The following is a 14,875-nucleotide window of genomic DNA, read 5'->3' on the forward strand; positions in this document are numbered from 1 at the left end:
TCTCCAAGAGGTTGTGTAGGGCCTACATAGAGAGCCTCAAAGAGGGCATTTGATTTAGCTGGAGCAATGGTAATTTCAGGTGCTAATGGCCTGGAATATTTCGAGAAGGCCAAGTTAGAGGCTTTCAGACCACCACCAGTCAGCCAGTTTGAAAATTTCTAACCCGAAATTCTACTGCAACAACTGATTTATTTCACCTACTTATTCTTCACAATAAGTTATTTACGAAATCCCTTCAGCAAACATTAAAATAAATTCTACTGCAGTTATCACATAATTACACAGAGAAAATAACAACAATATACATGCACAAGAACCAATCACATCAACACAGTTGTTTTTGGACAATTGTCCCTGGAAAAACCCAATGTGGGAAAACTGGTGCAGCAGATGAGGGTTTTATTAATCTTCAACAACAATCGCTTTACAAGGAATGATTTTACAGAGAAACTGAGAGAAAACACCTAAGACTTTCCCCTGGAAACTTTCTGACACCCTGGAGACCCTTCTCCCACTTTTACGTCACTTCTGTGTCACTCTGTGTGGTTCTACGTCAACCTACGTGAGGGTTGGATCCCCTGGACTACGTCTCCCTCTGCGCTGTCTCTCAATGCCCCTGCATCACCTCCTCCTCAGTAACTGACTATTGTTCATGCCCTCCTCTTCCTCCACCCTGCAACTCTCCCTCTGAAATTGATCTCCTCTTTGAGAATCAATTTTCCATGGGAGACTGAGTATTTGTCGATGTGTCTCCAAATGATCCTCAAGTCTTCTCTTATATTTTTCTTGTTGATGAATCAACAGCCGAGATTAAGTCTCTAATCAACGACTAAGATTAAAACAAACTTGATCCTCGTCTCTTAGAAGCTTCTCACCCTTATCTTTATTAATACCGATTAATATTTTTATTTTCCTAAGTTTAGACTTAAGAACCTGTTGACCACCACGTGTCAACTACCCGTAGCAATACACCCCCTTTTTCGCAAAGGGGATATTTCTTGATCAACATGTCCGTGCCATTCGACTATCATCATCAGCCTATTCATGTTATTTTGTAAACCCAGTCTGCATGTGTAAATTGTAAATAATCTTAGCAGATATGTGTCATGTATGTAATTGCCTAGGTAAACCTAATCTTCCAGTGATGATCTACGTTCCGAAAGGGTTTTTATCTCACCAACCCATGGTCGGCAAAGTTTTCCTTCAACCTAACCCCAAAGCCGGAATGGATTTTGTCATTAGAATCTTAGGGGAGTCCTAGTGTGCTAGGTCGAGTCTATGTAAAAGTGATTTGGGAATAATCCTAACTATTTGGTTAGGTTATTTTATTACAAATTGCTTGATCTGTTAGATTATGTTTATGTTGCAGAACTGGGTAGTTTGTGAGGGCCTATATCAAATGGGTTTTCCCCCTTAAAATGTAAAATTGTAAAGTCATGATGTAAAGTTTATTGAGGGTTAGAAAAAAAAAATTATCCCCTCATAAGTCCTAGGTCCTAGGTATTTTTAAATTTTCCAAAGGCTAAATTCGATGGTCCTTTAAAAATTTAAATTTTAAAGGGTCCAAGGACTAAGGTTAAATGATTATTTTGCTAAATTTTATGCCCTTGGTCCCTAGGGTTAAGTCAAAGTCAAAATTTTGAGGAAATTAATTCAAAAATTAAATTTTGAATTAATTAAAATGCATTTAAATGATAATTTCGAATTTCCTCATTATTTTAATTTCGACGGATGAGATTAAAAAAAAATTTGATCCTCATCAACGGTCGAGATAGCTTTGACAAGGATCACTCGAACTAGCTGTTGGGAAATTTTTCTTTAAATAGGAAGTCAGTTATCATTTGAGATCACTCGACCTTTGAGTCGTGTGCTGAGTGAAAGCTCTCTTGTAATCGTTTTTCATGTGCAAATAAAGAAAGACTTTGGGGTTAATCTCCGCTGGTGTTACTCTTCGGAAAAATGTTGTAAGATGTTTTATTTTCTTGCATAAGATTTATTTTCAGCCATTGATGTTAGCTTATTGAAGATTGATTTAAACACAGGTATCTTGTTTGATTATTAGGGTTTGAATGATGGCTTAATTTCTGAATATAATGGCAGGTATCTCCGTTAGATCTGAATTTCTCTATCGTTTTCTCCCTCTATGTTAATGGTTGAATTAAGTTGTGCAGGAAAATCTTGATTTCGAGATCGTTGGGCATTTGGGGAAGTTCTCGGCTGAACCAGCGAACTCCCAGAAAAACATTTTCGGAAGAGCCCAGTTGGTTTTGATTCCGAGCTTATCATTAGAATTTTTCCTGTGAATGCATGAAGGGTTTTCTGAAGCACCTCATACTAAATTTAAAATTTTGAAAAATATTTCTGTGGCATAATGACAGATTTCGCTGCTTAGAGCCTTTATCTTGTGAATATTGTAATTATTTAGCTATTTTTTTTTTAGGTTTCTTCCTTGCATGTTTCTGGGTGTTTTGTTTTGCCATTGCAGATTGCAGGTCTGAGAAGAAATTTTTGTTTGAAGCCAGATCTAGGCCCTAGAGGGTAAGATCTGGCCTCAGAATCAGCTCTTGCAGGGGTATTCATCTCAGATCTGGAAATTTTTTGGTGGTTTTCTCCAGGCAAATCTGAAGCATAGGTGTGAAATTCATTTTCTGGGATTTGGGATATTTTTTTGAGGGTTTCAAAATCGTTTTTGTTTATTTTCCTCTAGCTTCGTTTTTCTTATTTCGGCAGACTTCGAAATTTTTTGCTGCTGTAGCCGCCTTCAATTGTTGCTCACCATTAACCTGCCACAGCCCTCCAAACTCTTTCGCGATCGCTCATCTCTCCCACATTGCCAAAACCCTTACTCCATCCATCAAGCTGCCAGTTCTGCTGCCATCGCATCACGCTTGCAAGGAACTCCACGCCGCTGTTTACCCTCGCAGTCCTATCGCTACGTCTATGCATCCCTCAATGCAGCTTGCTTTCGCTGCCTTTCCTCAATCTTGTACGTAGCTCCATCTTTCTCCCTACGCTTTTTCCGTCTGCATTGTGCAATGAACAGCTCCCACGCTGCTCTTCAAAACCCTTGCTACATCGTTGTCCTCCCATTGCTTGTCCATTGAACATTCTTTACTACCTCTCCACGCAAGTCCACAACCTGCAAACACTGCGCATCTCCCTCCTCAGCCGATGCATTCCCTCTCACCTGCACATAATAATAAAACGTATTTCCTTTGCCACGCTGCCAGCATCTTATCCCTTAGCCACCTACTCGCTCCATTCCATTCATCATCCCCAAGCTCCTAACACTGTGTCTTATGCTGTCCGAAGCCCTTCCAGAACACTCATTTGCTGCTATTCTCCACGCCGCCATACTCATCTGCACGCTATGCCTCCTTGCCTGCTCACCGAAACCTGGTGTCCAAGCCTGCAAATCCTCCTCACATTCCTTCCCTCGGCCTTCGCTCGATTTTCCCTCTGCCTACCGTCGACAGCTCCCACTGTCACAAACCTGCAGTCAACCAAAGCATTCGAAATTTTTTTTTTATCTTGTATGCTATGCGGCTAGGGTTTTTAGCATTTCGATTTTTGGTTTTAATGTGTTAAGGTTAGGTTTCCTCATGCGTTTGATTTCATTTCATATATATTCATGTGTAGTTTAGATATTATAATCTTTAGTTAGTTTTGTTTTATTTTAGAGTTTTGTTTCTTTCCTTTTTTATTTTTTTTATTTTGAATTTCAATAAAAAAGAAATTAAAATCTAGAAAAAGTTAAAAAATAAAAAGAAATTAGATTTTGATTTTGATTTCATTTTGTTGTTTTATTTTGACTTTAATAAAAATAAAAAATCATTAAAAAACTTTAAAAAATCCAAAAAAACATTAGATTTTTCTAAACATTTAAAAAAAAAAATTATAAAAAGGTTTTTAGATTTTGGTTTGGTCTTATTCTAGAATTTAGTTTTTTATTTTATGATTTTGATTTTAATCATTTAATACAATAAAAAATAAAAAAATTTGAAATATTTTGTCACATTTAGTCTTGGCATATTCACTCAAGGATTTGTCACATTTACAATTTTGGTGTATCTTTTCCGCTAAGGCTAAAAATTTTTAATGTGGGATTAATATTTGTCATTTTTATATAGTTAAATGCGCTTAAATTTTATCTAAAGATTAGCTATCTGAAAGTGGTGAATCATTTTATGAACTGGTTAGCATTTGAATTTCATGGTTGAATAATGAATTTTGATCCTTTGAAATTTAATTGCTAGAGCTCTGTGCATCTTTTGAATATCTTACATCTGGTGAAATTAATTATTGCTTGATTGTTTTAATGCTCATCATATGCTAGACATTTCAGTAAATATTTTCAAGCAATTGTCAAAGGATTTGTTCATATTTCTATTTTCCAAGCAGCAGCAACTAATTGATTACTTTGGATCATTGACTCCTCAAGGCTCTGGTATTAAATCATTTAAAATTTTAACTAAGCCTTAATCAAGTAGTCGATTGCCTCGCTGTGTCTCCCTAAAGGGTTGATTCCCAGCTGGTTCTTCTTTATCCCATAGGGTCTACCCCCCTTAGCCTGCTTCAGGAAGAAAGCTTAAATGGAGAGATCGGGAATCAGGGTGACAGCCCCCGGTCTGAGCGTTGTCGCGGTGCCTAGACACTTTGCTCGACAACATTTTTTGGCATCGTTGTCGGGGATACTTTATTCTCGGCATTTCAACGGCATTTCAGCTTCATTCTTCTCTCTCATCTTTTCATTTGAGCCGGCAACGACAACATTTTTTAGCGTCGTTGCTGATGACAGAGTTTTTTTGTCCTTGGTCCTCACAACATTCATCTTTTCAAACATCTCATCTTTTCCACCATTCATTAGCCTGTCAAACGACCAACATTTTTGGCGTCATTTGATCTTTTCATCGCCCTATCTTTCGTCATATTGTTTAATCGTACCTTTAGCACCTGCACTTCTCAGTGCGTTTCTTGTTTGGGTGGCAACTCCATTTCTTTTCATTTATTTTTCCTAGACAAGAAGCCTCCCTTATATCTAGTTGTTTGTTGCCTTTTGGATCCTAGAGTTAGATTCATGTTCAAGTGGCGACTCCACTTCTTTCATCTCTTGATTTTCTTGAGCAGAGATCTCTCTCTATCATCCATTTGATCCTTCATTATTCATCATGAATTATTCGTTTACCCCGTGTCATTTTACTGATGTTCTCCATGATATTCCGAAAGTGGTCATTTCTAAATTGTCTTTGTTCTCAGGTGGTGATTCATTCGCTATTAGAAAGCATCTATGCAGGTTTTTTTATATAGTGTTCATATATTGTAGACCTCCTCATTATGATCCAAAAGATGTCAAAATGCGTCTATTTGTCTTTTTTTTAGAGGGTGATGCTTTGAATTGGTTTAATAATTGTCCTAAAGATTCTTTCGTGTCTTTACAAGACATCGTCAATGCTTTAAAAGATAAATATGGTTCTCAAGATAGCTCGCCTTCTGCGCCTAAAATTATGCAACAGAATGAAAGTGATCTTGTGAAGGGTCCAGCTGTTGATGAAAGATTTCAAGACAATTCTCCATATCAAAATGTGTCATCCACCTATACCATTGCAGATCAAATCCATGACAGTTAAAAAACGGGGACAGATTGTAAAATCTGTGTCGACAATGAAAGGGAAAATCAGAAGCAAATTATAGAAGAACTAATGCATCTGGTAAAAAATATGGAGATCAATCAAGAAAAATTTGTAACTGATTATGCCAATGATATGAGAACTTTATGCACCCACCTGGAAAAGCGAGATAAGAAAATGGAAACCATGAAAGCTAATCCTGATAGGGAAATTAATTCTATGCAAAACAAGTTATTAACTATGGATGAAGAAATGACTATCATGACATTCGATTATAATAATCAGTTGGCTACCATGCAAGCAAATCATAAGAAAGAGATAAACTCTATGCAACGTTGCTTGATGACCATAAAGGAAAAGAGCGATAAAGTAATAAAAGATATGGAAGAAGACCATGCCAAGGAAATCAGTGCTATGAAGGTTGAACACTCTAGCTAGATGGATGCCATTACAATACAGGTACAGAAATTTCAACAGCGGTCAAAGGATGAAAGAAACCAAGAAACGTAGACAGATCAGAAGCCTCCTTATCTGCTGCAACAAGCTCCATCTTATTATAAGGAGGTCATTGATTTGATTGAAAAGTGGTTAATTGAAGGTGATCCAGATAAAATTAAAAACGATAAAGATCAGATGCAAAATGAAGAAAAACATGTCACACATATCTTACATACTTCATCTGAGAGTTTTGAAGCAGAGTGTTCCGCAAAGAAAAAACGCAAGAGAAAGAGAACGAGAAGGTGATTTGATACATCAGATAGTCGTAAGCAACTTGATTTTCGGATAGGAAAAAGTCCTACTGTATGCAAAATTGGACATGGCACATCTGAGAAGCAACTGACAAATTTGCCTGAAAGCAGGCAAATGCTCAATATACACTATATTGAACGTATCTGATGCCATGGGGCATCCTCTGTATTTCTAACCCTACTCCTTGTCTTTTCAACATTTCATTTCTGTTTTAGGATTACATTTACCTTTTCATGTTACTAGATAGTTAATAAATGAAGAGCTTATATATTTCCTGTGCTTAATGTTATATGATGATTTTTGGATGGACGCTACTTATGTTTTGTTGTGTGTTGCCTAGATGCAAATTTTGGATTCTCACATTCCTCCAATGCAGCAACGTGTCCCCAAGTAGAGCCAGATGTTGACCACCACGTGTCAACTACCCGTCGCAGTACACCCCCTTTTTTCGCAAAGGTGATGTCACTTGATCAACGTGTCTGTGCCATTCAACTATCATCATCAGCCTATTCATGTTATTTTGTAAACCCAGCATGCATGTGTAAATTGTAAATAATGTTAGCAGGTCTGTGTCATGTATGTAATTCCCTGGGTAAACCTAATCTTCTAGTGATGATCTACGTTCCGGAAGGTTTTTGTTTCACGGACCCATGGTCAGCAGAGTTTTCCTTCAGCCTAACCCCAAAGCCGGAATGGATTTCGTCATTAGAATCTTAGGGGAGTCCTAGTGTGCTAGGTCGAGTCTATGTAAAAGTGATTTGGGAATAATCCTAACTATTTGGTTAGGTTATTTTATTACAAATTGTTTGATCTGTTAGATTATGTTTGTGTCGCAGATTTGGGTAGTTTGTGAGGGCCTATATCAAATGAGTTTTCCTCCTTAAAATGTAAAATTGTAAACGTCATGATGTAAAGTGTCTTGAGAGTTAGAAAAATATTTTATCCCCTCATAAGTCCTAGGTCCTAGGTATTTTTAAATTTTCCAAAGGCTAAATTCTATGGTCCTTTAAAAATTTAAATTTTAAAGGGTCCAGGGACTAAGGTTAAATGATTATTTTGCTAAATTTTATGCCCTTGGTCCCTAGGGTTAAGTCAAAGTCAAAATTTTGAAGAAATTAATTCAAAAATTAAATTTTTGAATTAATTAAAATGCATTTAAATGATAATTTCGAATTTCCTCATTATTTTAATTTCGACGGATGAGATTAAAGATTTTTTGATCCTCATCAACGGTCGAAATCGCTTTGACAAGGATCACTTGAACTAGCCGTTGGGAAATTTTTCTTTAAATAGGAGGTCAGTTGTCATTTGAGATCATTCGACCTTTGAGTCGTGTGCTGAGTGAAAGCTCTCTTGTAATCGTTTTTCATGTGCAAATAAAGAAAGACTTTGGGGTTAATCTCTACTGGTGTTACTCTTCGGAAAATGTTGTTAGATGTTTTATTTTCTTGCATAAGATTTATTTTCAGCCATTGATGTTAGCTTATTGAAGATTGATTTAAACACAGGTATCTTGTTTGATCATTAGGGTTTGAATGATGGCTTAATTTCTGAATATAATGGCAGGTATCTCCATTAGATCTGAATTTCTCTGTCGTTTTCTCCCTCTATGTTAATGGTTGAATTAAGCTGTGCAAGAAAATCTTGATTTCGAGATCATTGGGCGTTTGGGGAAGTTCTCGACTGAACAAGCCAACTCCCAGAAAAGCATTTTCTGAAGAGCCCAGTTGGTTTTGATCCCGGGCTTATCATTAGAATTTTTCTCGTGAATGCATGAACGGTTTTCTGAAGCACCCCATATTAAATTTAAAATTTTGAAAACTATTTTTGTGGCATAATGACAGATCTGGCTGCTTAGAGCCTTTATCTTATGAATATTTTAATTATTTAGCTATTTTTTTTTAGGTTTCTTCCTTGCATGTTTTTGGGTGTTTTGTTTTGCCATTGCAGGTTGCAGGTTTAAGAAGAAATTTTTGTTTGAAGCCAGATCTAGGCCCTGGAGGGTAAGATCTGGCCTCAGAATCAGCGCTTGCAGGGGTATTCATCTCAGTTCTGGAAATTTTTTGGGGGTTTCTCCAGGCAAATCTGAAGCATAGGTGTGAAATTCGTTTTCTGGGATTTGGGATATTTTTCTGAGGGTTTCAAAATCGTTTTTATTTATTTCCCTCTAGCTGCGTTTTTCTTATTCTAGCAGACTTCGAAATTTTTTGCTGCTGTAGCCGCCTTCAATTGTTGCTCACCATTAACCTGCCGCAGCCCTCCAAACTCTTCCGCGATCGCTCATCTCTCCCACATTGCTAAAACCCTTACTCCATCCATCAAGCTGCCAGTTTTGCTGCCATTGCATCACGCTTGTAAGGAACTCCACGCAGTTGTTTACCCTCGCAGTCCTATCTCTACGTCTATCCATCCCTCAACATAGCTTGCTTTCGCTGCCTTTCCTCAATCTTGTACGCAGCTCCATCTTTCTCCCTACACTTTTTTTGTCTGCAACGAATAGCTCCCACACTACGCTTCAAAACCCTTGCTACATCGTTGTCCTCTCGCTGCTTGTCCGTTGAACATTCTTTACTACCTCTCCACGCAAGTCCACAACCTGCAAACAATGCGCATCTCCCTCCTCAGCGAATGCATTCCCTCTCACCTGGACATAATAATAAAACGTATTTCCTTTGCCACACTGCCAGTGTCTTATCCCTCAGCTACCTTCTCGCTCCATTCCATTCATCATCCCCAAGCTCCTAACGCTGCATCTCATGCTGCCCACAGCCCTTCCAGAACACTCATTTGCTGCTACGCTCCATGGTTCCATACTCATCTGCACGTTGTGCCTCCTTGCTTGCTCACCGAAACCTGTTGTGCAAGCCTGCAAATCCTCCTCACATTCCTTCCCTCGACCTTCGCTCGATTTGCCCTCTGTCTGTTGTCGAAAGCTCCCGCCGTCACAAACCTGCAGTCAACCAAAGCATTTGAATTTTTTTTTTTATCTTGTATGCTATGTGGCTAGGGTTTTTAGCATTTCGATTTTTGGTTTTAATGTGTTAAGGTTAGGTTTCCTCATGCGTTTGATTTCATTTCATATATATTCATGTGTAGTTTAGATATTATAATCTTTAGTTAGTTTTGTTTTATTTTAGAGTTTTGTTTCTTTCCTTTTTTATTTTTTTTATTTTGAATTTGAATAAAAAAATAAAAATAAAAAATAAAAATCTAGAAAATGTTAAAAAAATAAAAAGAAATTAGATTTGGATTTTGATTTCATTTTGTTGTTTTATTTTGACTTTAATAAAATAAAATAAAATCATTAAAAAACTTCAAAAAATCCAAAAAAAAAAATTCTAAACATTTAAAAAATAAATAGAAAATCATAAAAAGGTTTTTATGTTTTGGTTTGGTCTTATTTTAGAATTTAGTTTTTTATTTTATGATTTTGATTTTAATCATTTAATACAATAAAAAATAAAAAAATTTGAAAAATTTTGTCACATTTAGTCTTGGCATATTCACTCAAGGATTTGTCACATTTACAATTTTGGTGTATCTTTTCTGCTAAGGCTAAAAATTTTAATGTGGGATTAATATTTGTCATTTTTATATAATTAAATGCGCTTAATTTTATCTAAAGATTAGCTATCTAAAAGTGGTGAATCATTTTATGAACTAGTTAGCATTTGAATTTCATGGTTGAATAATGAATTTTGATCCTTTGAAATTTAATTGACAGAGCTCTGTGCATCTTTTGAATATCTCACATCTGGTGAAATTAATTATTGCTTGATTGTTTTAATGCTCATCATATGCTAGACATTTCAGTAAATATTTTCAAGCAATGTAAGGATTTGTTCATATTTCTATTTTCTAAGCAGTAGCAGCTAATTGATTACTTTGGATCATTGACTCCTTAAGGCACTGATATTAAATCATTTAAAATTTTAACTGAGCCTTAATCAAGTAGTCGATTGCCTCACTGTGTCTCCCTAACCGGTTGATTCCCAGCTGGTTCTCCTTTATCCCATAGGGTCTACCCCATTTAGCCTGCTTCAGGGAGACAGCTTAAATAGAGAGAGCGGGGATCAGGGTGACAGCCCCCGATCTGAGCGTTGTCACGGTGCCTAGACACTGCGCGACAACAGAACCCATTAAAAATATTAATTATTTTAACAACTCCTCATCCGGGTGGAATTTCTCTAAACGATTTCTGGGTCTTGGAGATATCATGTACCTTAGCCTCTCCACCAAATTTGAAGGCTAGAGCACATCCGATGCTACCCAAAATCAACAGTCAGTAGCTAATTCGAGGCAATTCCGAGCTAATGAGATTTAGCACTGTGCAGACGTGACGCAAGGCCTGCGCAAAGGCATTAGGAGAGTTAGTTCGAGTGGCTATATTGAGCTCAGATTGCTCGTGGAGGAGATTAAATTCTCGCAGTTATTTTTGTTAGTGTTTCTCTCAGATTGGATTGTCAATTTGGCATCCAAATTATTGTACTCAAATTTACTGTTGAATAATAATAAAACCTTCATCCGCTGCACCGATTTTCCGACATTGGGCTTTTCCAGAAACAATTGTCCAAAAATAATTGTCATTTTTATGTTTGTGTGCTAGCATTTCTCAGTTCCAATTTTTGCTTCTACGGTATTTTTTTGTGGTGAAGAAATTGCAGTTTGAATAGTTCGTTATTTTAGCGTAAACAAAATAAACTGCATAATTAATTTATCAGTTAGAAGAATTATTTCCAATTGTTGCATTTCAAGGAATTTTCACCAGCTGCACAACTAGACCTACAAACCTGCTTCTAAACAGGATATCTGCAAAAGATGTGCATCATATTTCCAAGTTTGGAGACTTCCTTGAGAAGCTATATACTTAAAGGTTACTTTCATTTGCAATTTCCTTCACACATATGGATAGGCTTGTTATCAACAATCGTGAACTGAATTTAGCATGTTCAAGTTGCAAAATTTATCATTGATTGACAGTTTGCTGTCATGTTTAATGCCTGTTTCGAACACTTCCAAATGGATGACAGATAGCATAAGATATGAGCTATAGATATTGATTCTGAATCAAATAGATTCACAGATGCATATTTTATGACAAGATACAGAAAGATGCACAACATTTAATAACAGGATATGCAACCTCTGATTCTTAAGCATGTTACCTTGCAGTCTCAGCACCTTTCGGAGTGTGAAAACTATTAATGAGCAAGGCTGTAGCAGTGCCACTAGGATAAGTGAGTTTGTAATCTATGACCATTACCTGCATCAAACAAAAGACAATGGTTTTCATGTAAAAACAACTCCTACCTTTTCTCCAAAAGTTAGAAGGCATTTTATTCTAACAAAAATACAACTCCATAATATCTGAATGAAAATAAACAAGTAATAGTTGTCACAAACTAGTTACCCTTCCACCCCAAGGCTTTAGCATAACATCACAAAGGCAAAATAGCCATGCCATTACTATTGTTACCCGCTCACTTCCTGGATCAACTAGAGGAGATTTTTCTTCAATGATCCATGTTACGTGTCCTTTTGTCTAAGACAAAAAGAAGGTCCAGAAGATACCTTTGAAGAGAGAGGTTTGCATGTACCACTTGCGGTGGAAGTACTTTGCATGCTGCAATGAAGGAAGGAGTATGGTGCTTATACTATTAAAAAGGAATTTTACTATTAAGAGCTGAGATAGATGTCCAGGGTATTACAAACATGAAAATCTGAGAATTGAAGCTCGCTGAAAGTTCCACATAATCTCATGCCTTTCATCCAACAAGTTGCCATGGGTAAGCAATCAGAGCAGAACAGGTATGGTAATGATTAACCAACAAAAGGATGGCACAGCGATTCAAGACTACATCCAAGTGGTAGGCTTGGCTGATGATCATATTTCTGCACTTCGGAAGCTCTTTAAATAAAAAGGATGGAAGAAGGAAGACTGTCATTGCAAGAATTGACTCAACATTGAACAAGACCTACATGTAAGGATATCAGCGCTATCGAAGCATATGATGGATGAGGAGGTTGAAGAAATGGTAACCAGGATGATCCTTTAACAGCAGGAATTTCTCTAGAAAAGTCAATCTGGCAACTAATACTGAGAATCATGGATCAGTATTTGATATTCTCTACCACAGTCCACGAGTTGATAGATTAGGAGTATACCACACAGGTTGGCTGAGAGGAAGGTTCCTGGAAATATTCATGGGAAGAAACATGGACCTTTTCAAAACGGAGTACACTTTTATTTCATAAATCTGTGGTGACCAGGCAGCAAACAAGCAACTGCTATAAACAGTGGTCCCTTAAGCATACAGCAGATTGGAAAAATTATTACAGCAATTGAGGTGCAACAATAAAGCAACCTGAAGGAGGTAATTCTGTCCCATTTTTTTGGCAATAATTTATTGACCATAGGAAATGACATATGCTGTTAGGAGGCTGATCACAAGTCTAGAAATATAGCCTGATTGGAATTGAAAGGATTGTTAGATATTGTAATGATCATTTTATTCAATATGTCTTAATTATTATTATAATAATGTTGTAGGTAATAAATAGCATCTATAAGATATGTAATTATATATTATGTGACAGTTTCCTAATGAATCTCCTAGAAATATATATATCATGTTACATAATTGCTGATAAATTGAAATGATACATCTCTCTTAAGCCCCAAGGGTTATATCAATTGGTCGAGTCCCCATTGTTAAAGCACCTTTGCTATTGAGAGGTCATGGGTTCAACTCTCTCGACACTCTCGTGGTCAAGCTTTGTGGTTGATAAAGCAGTGGACAAAAAATTTCAAGATCATTGTCATCATTCAACTTCAGGATCATCATGATTGTAATCCCAAATTCTGCAAAATTTTTGTAAATGATTCTAGTATGAATATTAAGCCATGTAATAGCACTTAGATAAGTCTATGATTCTTCTCAAAGGGTTTCATCCTAGAGAGTTTTTTAACCTCCCCAAATTATGTGTGTTTGTAAACATGGATAATTGGCAAAGTTTTTCTCCCAGATATACCCCAAAGCTAGGGTGGATTTCTTTGACGAGGTCTGAGGTGAGTCCTAGTGTTTATCAAGCCTATGTATTTTTCATATGAGATCATCTGTCCTGCCGCAGAATTTGGTAAAGTCTTGAGGGTCTATGTCAAATGTGTATTTCCCCTTCTATGGGTTGATGTTGTAATATTCAATGTTCCACCAAGACTCTGGAACGGGGAGACATGGGTGCGGGGAGACGCACAAGGGGGACGTGTGGGAGTACCCTCAAATTTTAGGGAAATTTAGGGGGGACGGGGGGACGTCGGGGTATATATATATTTTTTCCTTTATATATATATATATATATATATATATATATATATATATATATATATATATATATATATATATATATAGATATATATATATATATATCAAATTCATATTCAATAATGAAAGCATAAATACAATGATACATACATAATTGAATTAAATAATGAAATACAATGATTCATCCATAGATCACAAGATTCAATAATGAAATACTCCAATCCATATTCATTATTCATTATTCACCATTCTAGAATCTACATTGATTTAAAAACTAAATTCATCATTCATCATTCTAGATTCTAAATTGATTTAAAATTAGAATTCATCATTCATCATTCTAGAATCTAATTAATACTAAGCAAAATAGACTATAATAGACACTGAAATCTGAATACTGGAATAGTAAATTGATATAACTAAAACTCAAAAAAAGTGGAGTGATGAGTCTAAAAGTCACTCTAAATTACAAAGAGGGCTTGGTGCTCTTGATTAAATACTAATTCCATACCCTTGTACATGACAAAATGCAATGGAAACATTGCAATCCATCGAATCCTGAATTCCTGAAAAACTGTTAAGTCTGCTGGATTTTGAGTGAGATTTAAAATTCTACTTTCTCCATATGAAATCCAATGAGGTCGGAACCACTCTCAAACATCCTGAGTCATTTCATGGTAATGTTAAAAATTTAAGTAAAAGGATGAAAATGAAAGCAAATTTAATAGGGGATGCATAGCCCATATTGAGGGGAGACGCCCAGGAGTCCCCCTTTTGGGGAGTCGTGTCCCCCACACTGGGGAAACGTCCCCCCTACGTCTCCCCAAAAGGGGGACGTGGGGAAATGTTTCCCCAGACGTCCCCCCGTCCCGGGTGCGTGGGGTGCGAGGGGTGTGCGCACCCGACCCTGGGAGACACGTCCCCATGGAACATCGGTAATATTTTGAAGTAAAAGTGTGTCTAAGAATAGTTTAGTGCATGATTACTCATATTTAGACACCATGGCTAAATTATTTTTTTAGATCCACTTAGAGGGTGGAAAGATATTTATTCCCCTCTTGAGTCTTTTAATTAATTTTTCTAGCAAAAATAAAAAGAAAATAATAAGCCAAAAAATTAATTAAATTTGAGTCAAAAAATTAATTTGAGAGAAATTAAATTCTCTCCAATTGGAAA

General features: G+C 36.5%; 1 protein-coding gene across 1 annotated transcript in view; it reads right to left on the reverse strand.

The window, feature by feature from the left end:
• Positions 1 to 14,875, reverse strand: part of LOC149142079 (putative metal-nicotianamine transporter YSL6) — a 446,819-nt gene that overhangs the window by 258,317 nt on the left and 173,627 nt on the right. Inside the window, exon 3 of the mRNA XM_089453171.1 lies at positions 11,543 to 11,640. Coding sequence (XP_089309297.1) covers positions 11,543 to 11,640 — 98 coding nt within the window. The remainder of the gene's footprint in view (positions 1 to 11,542; positions 11,641 to 14,875) is intronic.

Source organism: Pinus tabuliformis, chromosome X (genome assembly GCF_031772625.1).
Source record: "Pinus tabuliformis cultivar Carrire ecotype Pingquan chromosome X, CPIR1, whole genome shotgun sequence".
In the NCBI taxonomy this organism is placed as follows: domain Eukaryota; kingdom Viridiplantae; phylum Streptophyta; class Pinopsida; order Pinales; family Pinaceae; genus Pinus; species Pinus tabuliformis.